This window comes from Sinocyclocheilus anshuiensis, unplaced genomic scaffold (assembly GCF_001515605.1).
Source record: "Sinocyclocheilus anshuiensis isolate Anshui unplaced genomic scaffold, SAMN03320099.WGS_v1.1 scaffold2671, whole genome shotgun sequence".
NCBI lineage: Eukaryota > Metazoa > Chordata > Actinopteri > Cypriniformes > Cyprinidae > Sinocyclocheilus > Sinocyclocheilus anshuiensis.
The window spans coordinates 64,573-75,997 of NW_015538067.1; the positions used below are offsets into that span (position 1 = coordinate 64,573).

At 37.8% G+C, this 11,425-nt stretch overlaps 1 protein-coding gene across 1 annotated transcript in view; it reads right to left on the reverse strand.

The window, feature by feature from the left end:
* The window catches only part of LOC107683605 (exostosin-2), a 20,985-nt gene extending 10,052 nt beyond the window's left edge, over positions 1 to 10,933 (reverse strand). Inside the window, exons 1-3 of the mRNA XM_016479675.1 lie at positions 10,778 to 10,933; positions 10,028 to 10,121; positions 5,638 to 5,769 (exon numbers count right to left, since the gene is read on the reverse strand). Coding sequence (XP_016335161.1) covers positions 5,638 to 5,769; positions 10,028 to 10,121; positions 10,778 to 10,827 — 276 coding nt within the window. The 5' untranslated portion in view covers positions 10,828 to 10,933. The remainder of the gene's footprint in view (positions 1 to 5,637; positions 5,770 to 10,027; positions 10,122 to 10,777) is intronic.
* Between the last annotated feature and the right edge of the window lie 492 nt (positions 10,934 to 11,425).

The following is an 11,425-nucleotide window of genomic DNA, read 5'->3' on the forward strand; positions in this document are numbered from 1 at the left end:
ACCTGTGATACTTTTTTTCAGGATTCTTTGATGAATAAAAAGTTCAAAAGAAGAGCATTTACTTAAAATAGAAATGTTTTCTAACAATATACACTACAGTTAAAAAAGTTTGGGGTCAGTAAATTTTTATTCTTTCTTTTTTTAAAAGAAATTAAAACTTTTATTCAGCAAGGATGTGTTAAACTGTTAAGAAGTGATAGCAAAGATTTATATTGTTAGAAAAGATTTATATTTTGAATAAATGCTGTTCTTTTTAACTTTTTATTCATCAAAGAATCCTGAAAAAAGTATCGCAGTTTCCAAAAAAATATTTGGCAGCACAACTGTTGCCAACATTGATAATTCCAATAATAAATCAGCATAATAGAATGATTTAAGGATCATGTGACACTTTATACTGGAGAAATGGCTGATGGAAATTCAGTTTGCATCACAGAAATAACTTATATTTGATATTAAAACAGAAACCATTATTTTATATTGTAATAACATTTTGCAAGATTTCTTTTTTATATATATATATATATTTTATTTTTTTTGTCTGAAGGAGAAGGTTTAGGTCAATAAGTCAAAAGCCAAGATCTCACTCTCTATAACCTAGAGAACTGCTATCAGCTGGACTTAGCCAATAAGCTGCCCAATAAAGCATCTCTATCATGACAGTCCTGTAAAACTTCTATCGCAGTATAATCCGCTGAAGGCTTTGTGTGCATAGGTGCTACATTTCCTTGCGGTAGTCTAAATTTCAAAAAGTGGATGGATTAAGAGAGAATGTTTTCCTTAGCTGACCTTAGTGAAATCTGGCAGAGAGCAGAAGATGACAACATGAAGATCCAATACACTGTGGTCAGATATTAAGAGCTAAATGAAATACTTCCTTGCTTCAGGCTCTTTGTCATTCCATGGCATCCGTCCATCCTTTTCCTGTTAACTGTTTTGTATCTGAATTTGATTAGAATGTTAAACTTCCTGGTGTTCTTCTTGAAATAAAACGCAAACATATGGTATCCACTGAAGCTTGGTCAAAACATCAACAGATCTTAATATTCCCATTACTACAAAATAAGTATAGAAACTGAGAACTTGAATTCCAGTGTCAAGCATTTATAGAACACTAACTGTCATGACTATTAGGTCTAGTCAACACCAACTCAGTATGTTTAATCTCATCAAGAGACCATCAACATCAGTTTTCTGTCTATAACTAAAGATCTCAATCCACACAGCCCAAAAACATAGATCTCTATTACACAATATTTCTCAGACCCATCCTATCCTCACTTCATAATATTCTGAATTATTTCTGGACATACTCAAGCTTGGAGCTGTAAAATAGTTAAATATTAGATCTAAACACTTTCTCTTGGGTATGTAACTGTATATTGGCTCATATATGTATTTTATATCATTTCTACATTATTCCGTATGCTCCTTCCACAGTTCTGGTACTTATAAAACCAGCTTACTGTGCCTGTTAATCCATTACACCACCATCAAAGCAAGCTCAAGTTTTAATGTAAAGTGATACACCTATTAATGAGCACAATTCCGATTCTAATTTGGATCTCTTTTGTTGCTATTTATCCCAAGCTGTTTTGTCGAGAGTGAAATTTTATGATTGATGAGCACTGGCAGGACCGGGGTGAAGCAGGGGTGCTGGGACGCTATCGGCGTCAGTGGCTGTCTCCTGCCAGTGTGGTGCTTGGCTCATCTTCCTGGCACGCTTTAAAACAGCCTGTAAACTCCCAAAGATGCACAGACTGGAGCCCAGATCAAGTGACGCTGTAAAGTAAATACTGCGAGTGCTTAAAGGGCCTCTGATGCGGTCATGAAGACTGCTGTTTATTGGCCTGAAGGATAAGGTCTGAACGTAGACTGAGTACACAGACTTTCTTTACCGTTCATGGTCTTTTCTATTTTGTCAGTAGCAGTGTTGGGCAATAACGCATTACTTAGTAACGCGTTACTGTAATTTAATTACTTTTTTAGTAACGGAGTAATTTAATATAATTAGAGTATAGTTACAAGCCGAGGTCTCTATACGTTACTGCCGCGTTACATTGCTGACAGAATGCAGTGATTTATAATCTAGAGATTGTAAAAAGGATGTAGCTCACGCACTGTCGAGTCAAGTGCCAGTGGATTAGAGACCTGCTCCCGCGAGACACGACGCAAGAGAGAGCGGCGCGGGACAAGATGGGCGAGTGCTGCGGGTGGGTAGACACTGTGTGTGGGATGCGGGAGAATAAAATGATTCACGGGATTCCCGCAAAATAGAAATATCTAAACATAAAATATCTAAAACAAATAAATTGTAATTCATCTATTGCACAGAAGCAACATGAACTAATATACAGGTGCATCTCAATAAATTAGAATGTCATGGAAAAGTTCATTTATTTCAGTAATTCAACTCAAATTGTGAAACTCGTGTATTAAATAAATTCATAACACGTGTTTGCAGCGTTGAGCAATGCAGTGCTGAAATTTGCGTACTCATGAATCCTCTCATTATAACACACGAATTCTAGACATTATGAAAGATTCATTATGCACATATTTATTGAGTTATAACAGAGATTCCTGAGATTGCGATGAACTGAGATGTCTTTTAGAGATTATAAATGCAGCAATCTTTGCTGGCATTCTGCCATCCCAAACCATGTACGCAGCAGCCGCTTGCTTTAGTTAAAAATAACAGTGTTCTGTGAATGTTGATGCTTTAATAACAAATATTTATCGGGAGCGTGTATGCTGGGATTTCATAAATTTCATGGAGAAAAAAGTAACGTAACTAGTAATGTAACTAATTACTAATTACTTTTGAAATAAAGTAATCAGAACAGTAACGTGATTACTCCTTTTAAAAGTAATCAGTAATCAGTAATTTGATTACATTTTCAGAGTAACTTGCCCAACACTGGCCAGTAGAGAAGAGATACAAAGCGAAGCAACAAATAACAAACAGCTCGGTGCAACGCCAATGAAAAAGAGTGCTTCACTTTTAAGTTGAAGACTAATTTAAAGACTAATTCAAGTTTTCAAAAAAACTCACCAATGCATAAGGAAAAATAAGGACCTGGTTTTAAGAGATTTAGTGTGAAAGATTATTTGCATCTGGTGTACAGATCCTAAACTCTGTAGCCAAAGCCAATTACACTTTCATTTCTATCAAAAAAGAAAAGAAAAAAGAAAGTAAGAAAAAACTTCAAATCTTTCACTTTATCTACATAAAATTCTCACCTTCATTTAAATTTTCCTCATAAGAGTACTAATAACACTTCCTTTAATCAAGGCGTGTGTTTGATTAAAAAAACTAAAAAGGCCCCACAAAATGAGACCCGCAAGCAGAGATGCTATGGCGCAGATAGCCTACAGCAAGGCTGTGGGCCCGTTACACCCTCCTATCCAGCAGCTGCTGAAGGTGCCCGCAAATAGAGAGCCGTGGTTAACCAGCTCCCTCACAGTGTCCGCCACGGTCTGTCACCATGGACACAGCCATCCTTCGTACAACATCAGTCAACCATCCTGCTAATAAAAAACAAACTTTATATGCCAATGGAAATTTCTTTGAGGTGCCTGACACGGACACCAAAAGCAGAGGGGGAAATTAATTAAAGTACCACTGTGACATGTAAGTGGTAAGATGAATAAAGAAGAACACTGGGGTGTGGTGTGTATAAGCTCGGTCTGAATGCTCTGATCTAATTGGGCAGGCTCCAGTGCAGTTCGGCGCATGTCGAGCCTTTGTGATTTGTTAAAGTAAATAAGCAGGAAAACAAGACTAATTTTTTATTCCGACAGTCAACGCCAGAATATTTGCTCGCGGTTAGTCAGTGTTCACCTGCTATTTGGAACAAGCTGTAAATGACCGGGTTCTCAACTTTTGTCTTGTTTCTTTGAAGGCAGATTTGCTCAAACCAAAGCCAACCAGACTCTCCGAGGTCTGAAATACGGTGCCAAGAAGTCCCATTTAAATCTCTTCATCTATACTTTGAAATGCATCATGCAGAGACAAACTTCACCACCTAAAAACAAGGCCGTTATCATCATCTCGGATGTGAAAGTGTGCAGGTTAGGCACAATTACTCAGGAAGAGCTTGTTATTGGGCACCAGTATTCTTTTGTCACACGTGAAAAGAAGAGGTTACAGGCGGCTCGAGTAATGGTGAGGGATTACAGGCCGTTTCATGTGGGCCGAGGGGGCTTGGCGAGTCTTGCAGCTGGGATCATACTAGTACAGCTTTGGGATTAGTCGAAAATGGAACCCAGATGAAAGCATGGACGCCTGTTCAATTGCAAAGACTCAGTGCGCAGAACATTTACCTCCAGATTCTCATTGAAGCTGATGGGAAGCGATTGCTAACATCACAGAGACTGGGCTAAAATAAGAGCTGCATTCTAAGTGGCAGCGGCTTCCTGCAGATTTGAACTGTTGGGAACAGGCACCGGTCACGTTGCTTCAGTTTGTCCTTCAAACAGATGAACAGTGCCTGCCTTCTTTCCGATGCCAGAGAGAAATAGGATGAGAAATGTATACATCACTAGAATACACAAGGCACATACACATTTACAAATCACACACCTGAAGTAGTAGCTAATTTTCAGCTCTATTAACCTTTCAAGTTATTTCAGCATTTAAAAATCTGACCAGGCATCCCAAAAACGAGTGATGTTAAGAATTCTTCACAGATGATAAATGTATGATGGAACATAAAGCATTCGTTTGGTAAGCAGAGGATGAATGTGAATTCCCTCAGAAGTCAAGCACAAAAAGCTGCCTGTCCTGACGACGTCTCCTAAGGCAGAGACAGAGAAATGTGCTTTCAATTATGTCCCGGTGGAAGCAGGGAAGCAGAACAAGAAATGCACTCGATTTATGTACTGCTCCGATTCTGCTCAGCGTGTTCTTACTGAACATTCAGAAAGTATTTAATATTTCCCGTAATGTTAGCAGTCAAACAGAGACAGGACTATTAGCCTCTTGGGGGTCTGGATCCCTCCATTTGATCTGAATGGTAGCGTGATGCTGAGAACTGGAGAAGAACAACAACAATGAACAAAACCCCTAATGAACTCCATGCTCCTGCAATTTCTGGTCTAAGCTTTGACTGTGTACAAAATCAGAGAGATGAGGTGAAGGAAAAACAAAGTTGGATTAGTTAGTTTTCGGCACACTGCAATGTACGAGCTGGGATCTGTGCTCAAAACAGGCCTGACTGACAGACGGACAGACGAGTGTCCTTCATGTGATGCTGGAGTATTCTGAAGCTCATACCAATGTGCAATGTTGTCTTTACAAAGCAGTCTGCTGCCACTGCTGAGTGAAACAATGTGAAATAACATGGAACTGAAAAGTACAAGCTCACTCTCTCAATTTAAATTGTCCATACACTGTATTCCAAAAAAGTCACCAAAGAAAGTTGAAAAATCATCATCAGACATGGTAGTAATTATCATAGAGTGCTAAAAATAAATAATCACTGTGAATTTGTTGCATTCAACATTCAATCTGAGAAAATTTAGATTATAATTACAGCCATAAATAACATGTGGGCAGTTTGAAGAAACTACATTTAAACTGTGAAATGCATTGTGTGAGTGTATATTTAAAAAAGGACCAAAAAAGTTACTTACAACTACAGAAGGATTGTTCCACTCTTCGTAGGTACGAGCTGCATAGGGGTAGATGCGATCGTTAATGATCTGGAGAGTTGTCATGCCAATAGCCTTCATGGAGCTGAAGTAGGCTTCCCAGAACCAGCGGGCCTAGGGAACAATAAATGGCATGACTTTCAAATATTTGTGAAAAAAGCAGCAAAGCACAGACTGATGTGCAGCCATTAATCCAGAAATGTATAAGCACACAAAAAGCATGTGAAAAATACAAACCAAAGGCATAAGATAAGGCCTCTCACATCCCTAAACTCCCACCATCCTGCTCGTGCCTTTATGACCCCGACACACTTTCAAAGGCAAAACAGCCCATTAAAGACTGGTGACATGACTACAGGGACCATTCCAGACGGTTATGAGCCCTTTAGACTATCAGTCTTTTAACTTTTACACTCAAGTGGCACTGAGACTGCAGCTAAAGTTTAAGGGCAGAGGTCAGGTCATTCTACTGCTGCAATGTAACCACACTTTTGCCATGTTGCTTGAATGCTGTTATAATGCTGATTAATTAAGGGGAAAAAACATAGTACCATTGTACAAATTTCAGAACTACCATTCAAAAAGTTTGGGGTCAGTACAATTTTTATTGTTTTTTACAATTTAATAAGAAAAATACTTTATATTTATTTAAGCTTGGATTAATTAAATTGATCAAACGTAAAGAACAGTAAGACAGTAAAAAATTCTACATTGACAAAAAAAATTCTGTTCTTTTGAACTTTCTATTCAAAGAATCCTGTTTTCAACATTGATAATAATATGAAATGTTTCTTGAGCACCAAATCAGCATATTAGATTGATTTCTGAAGAATCATGTGACACTGAAGAATGGAGTAGCGGCTGCTGAAAAATCAGCTTTGCCATTACAAGAACAAACTAAGCTTAAAAATATATTATCATTAATTAATTTCTATGAATTATTTTATATTTATATGAAGTTATTTTCAATTGTAATAATATGAACAATATTCATGTTTTTACTGTATTTTTAATCATATAAATGCAGCCTTGGTGAGCATAAGAGACTTCTTTCAAAAAGTAAAAAAAAAAAAATCTTACTGACCTCAAACTTTTGAAGTGGACTGCATATATTAACTACAATGAGAAATAATTTTTATAAAACCATTAGAGAGAAAAAAGCCAATACCTTTAATAGTTACTACCAAATTTTGGTATCTGACCTATATTCAACTTGACTTTAAGCTTTAACAATTAATCCATGAGGGTTTAAAAAAAAAAAGGGAGAAAAAAAATATACCCCCAACCACCAATACTGTAAAAACTACAAAAAAAAAAAAAACAGCCTTTCATTATTTACCATATAAGAAGGAAAAACAATCTATACATAATCTGTCAATACAAGAACACACACTCTTTTCCCTCCACTGCAGATCTAGTAACAAACCCAAAGCTCCAACAGTGAGGGGCGAGGAGCACATTAGAGTTAATTACCCATAAAACAGTGCTATCTTCTGCTAGGAGGCGCCATGCCGCAGTGACCCAGCTCCACCCTTCCTGGTCCTGTTTGACCCTGATCTCTTTAACAGGGTTGACCAAGTGCATGCTAGAGGCAGCCTCATTACCTGGCCTGACCGCAAACAGTGTAAGATTAGGTCTAACTACAAAGAGTCAAATGAGACCAGGGTGAATATAAAAAACAAGAATAATGGTGTTTCAACATTTTCCTGGGCCAATTATTGAACAACATCACAGAGTGCTAATGGCCTTTCTTTTAAAAACAACAATTACAAATAATTTATTGTGTCATTTGGTGAAATAGAGGTTTGTGCAACACATTAAAAAAAGAGAATCCTCTGACCATTTCAGTTACTCTCAGTTTTTTGCTTGTGAGTCTTTTGCAGCACATCTTTTCATTGGCTGCTTTGTTTGTTGCCATATACCCAACCCAGAACTCAGTTCAGCACATTAGAAGAGCGCAGTCGCCCCCCTTCCACCGGCCCCCAAGGGCCTGGCCCTTAAACCTTAAAGAAATACAACTACACAAAAACAGCTTTTCTTTTTATGGAGAGGGGAAGAGGATTCAAAAAGACTTTCTGATCCCAAGGGGAGCGCAGCCGCCCATAAATCAGCTCATGATGAAAGTTTCCTTTCCTACCAGGAGAAGGCAGAGAGAAAACCGCACCCACCAAGAGCTGAACCCGCCCCGTTTGAACGCTTGCAAGAATTTTTATGAGGAGGGAAGAGACGGAGTCTCGTAAGAGGACGTTGGCTGCTCTTCTGACACATTTAAGGTTGTTCATGTGTTAAACTCTTGAACATACAATAATCATCCCTTTATCTTATAGGACACGGTTGCTATAATAACTGCGGATGGGAATCATAAAGAATTAAATGGTTCCAAATCATCTTAATGATTCTGGTTCCATAAATGGTTCCTTTAGTACTTTTGAGGAAGAAATATTCAGAAAAAAGCAAGGCAAGTCATTGCAAAATGATGACATAACTTCAATAATAAATACTATAAAAATAAAACCAAATGAAAGAGTCAATCATTTAGGAATAGGTTGGACTTGGCACAGATTGCACTGTATGGTTGAGATTCACCAAAAAGGAAGAGCTCACAAAATTGATTAGTTCTGGAAAATGTTGGATAACACAGCTTGTGCATCATTGTTTTGACTCACTAAAAAGAACAGATTCATAAGAGTTATTTGTTATGAAGAATCGGTTGGGCTACACTGGTTGACGTGCATGGTTTTGATTCACTAAAAAGAACCAGCTCCTAAGAGTCATTTGATGTGGGAATCTGACTATACTTGTCCCGCTGTAAATTTTTTCAGTATATTTGTCCTAAATAACTGCTAATATAACAAATAACATCAATCTATGTGCTGACAATACTAAATGACCACTAGGCAAAAGTACTGAGCACTGTCATGAGTAAATCATGCAAGCCAACTCATCAGCAACATCCATGCGGTTGATCCATGCATTGCTAGCACTCTTCGATCCGTAGAAAGGGCACAACCAATTCAATTCAGTAACAGGACATGAGACGATTTGATGAAATGTCAGAAACAGCTACTTCCTAAGGCTGAAAGACTTGGCAATCACACCATGAAGTTTCAGTAGTTGGCTGCTCCCTCTATTGGTCAAAATGCAGAGAAAATCCACTTCACCTATTCCTCACAACTGTCTGTAATACTTCTGCCTCCTATTATTTGCAGCATCTGCATTTTATGCAGTCCTACACTGAAAGTTCAAGAGGGTTGTCTTCTGGCAAGACCAAGAACAAAGTAGTAGGATTTTTTGTAAAATCCAAGTAAGGTATATATATCTAGAAGCAGTTCTTTTGTACAATAGCAACCATACAATCGCTCTGCTGTCTGGAGGTGGTATAGGCTAGTAAGAAAGGAGTGGATCAAGATGTGTTCAAGTGTGGGCTGATATCTCACTGGCTTCATGCCATGTCATAATTCCAGCTCAAGATGTGTTTTTGCACACTACGTCCTAACACCACCCAGAAACCTGTGGAACTAAACTACAACATTCTCCTCACACAAAATATTCAACATCGAGCTGAAGAACTTGAGACTGTTCAAGAAGCCAATGCCAATGGAAGCAGAATGCAATTATTATTAATTATGGCTATCGTATAGTATTCTACATGGCAATATACTGACCATAATTATTACAGAGTGAAATCAAAAGATCTCTTTACATGCATTCCATGTGGTTTAGCTGCTTTAACATAAGTGTACAGCTGAAAAAGCTGAAGGGGAAAAAATTTAAGCGAAAGTGTGCGGTTAACAATTTGTTTGGATAAAGATACATCACTAATACTTAAAATTATCTTTCATCATGATTTACTATGGCGGGAGAAATTTCATATTTAGAGAATCAAAAGTACACACTTGCAGGGATATTGTTTTTGGCATTATCTCACCTGTCTAATGGTTATTTTCATAGCGGAGCTAGTACTCCATTGAAAGGAAGAAAGAATGTTAGTGGAGAAGAATAGAGGTTGTGACTTCTTTAACCTTGCCTTCACCCTGTATTAAACCTAAAAAGACTGCACATTTTTAGTCTGAATTTGACTCTTTTGAACTCAGTTTCCATCAGTTTCGACAGCATTTGGTACTGTTTACTAACTGTCACAAAGGGCTCAGGGTTGTTGGACTGCTTTTCCACAAATAGCTCCAAGTGTATTTGTAATTCTGTTCAAACTTTCACAGAAAAGGATAGAGTGAACTGTACAAAATAAATTGTCTTCACATTAATTTTTAGTCCTTGGGATGACCCAAGAAGTGAAAATGACCTATCAACCACCATGATGGACAGATGCTGCTAATTTTTTACTGTCACTGCAAAAGTGCAAACACATTCTTACCTGTCTCTGCATCTCCTCCACCTGTCTGTGAGGGATGCTCTTCAAAATAGTGTACATCTCTGGCAGCTTCTCTTCTGGAATGACAACAGACGCCCTGCAAGTACACGCACACAAATGACTATTCAATGCACTTGATTTTCAAATGACCTAGTTAATCCAGCAACATTGATAATTGTGACAAAATCAGCATATTAAAATGATTTATGAAGGATCATGTGCCACTGAAGACTGGATTAATGGCTGCTGAAAATTCAGCTTTGCCATCACAGAAAGAAATTACATTTAAAACAAAATATTTCATTTCATAAATGAAAAACAGTTGATAAATTGTAATATTTCACAATATTACTGTTTTTACTATATTTTTTACTGCATTTATACTGTCTTTACTGTAGATTTTAAATAAACTGGCAGCCTTGATGAGCATATGAAACTTTTAAATATATAAAAAAATTGACCACAAACTTTTGACCCCAAATTATGATATTGAATGCTAAAACTTCAAATACATTTAAAAAGATATTTATATGATCATTTTGATTAATGAGGTCATTTTTATTTCTAAATCCTCATGAACTACTGATTTTCTTATTATTCAGATTTAGCTCATGACTTTCTGAAGTAATAATAAAGTGTTCAATATGATTTTTCTTTATTAGATATTCATAAGGTGATCAGTAGGTCAGGTACCATATTAACTTTATTCATGAACACTGGAGACTGACACAACAACAGATTTTTGACCTTTACCTTTTCCAGTCCAGCACTTCAGAGAAAGGCAGAATGTAAGAATCAGCCATGATGACAGGGACACATCCAGCCTGCAGCACGTCACTAAGCGTGGCTTGGCCGAGCCGGGCCCCTCGCAGAACAACACAGAATGATGACTCCTACAGAACACACAGGGGACACATTTGTCATCTGTAATAATGATACACTCTCAGACCTCTTGTAACAAACAGCAGTGCGATCTAGGTGTGTGGTGTGAATGAAGGGGTTGCAATGAAAGGTGCTAGGATCAGAGTCTAGAGTGGCTTTGTGTTGAAAAGGGGGTGATGGCTCTCACAGGGATTTGGCCTCTGCTCCTCCTCACTGTGGAACGTCTCCCAGATGTGCTGCAGCACCCAACCCAGATGATAAGCATACTTCCTGTCTAGACAGGCCTGGACGGGAGATGAGCATGGTGGACAGGAACAGCATTTGTTTCTTTTGCTTACACCAATGGAGGAATGTGTTGTGGTGGTAAAGAATGCTTCTGGATGGGTAGAACATGTAAAGTCTCTAGGAACATTTGGGCCAAGCTCTCAAAGGCAAGATGGGCTTAATTTACACAAAGATGTAATGTATTTTCTATAGTAAAAATTTAAATCCAAATAGTCCAATATTGATAATGTAAGC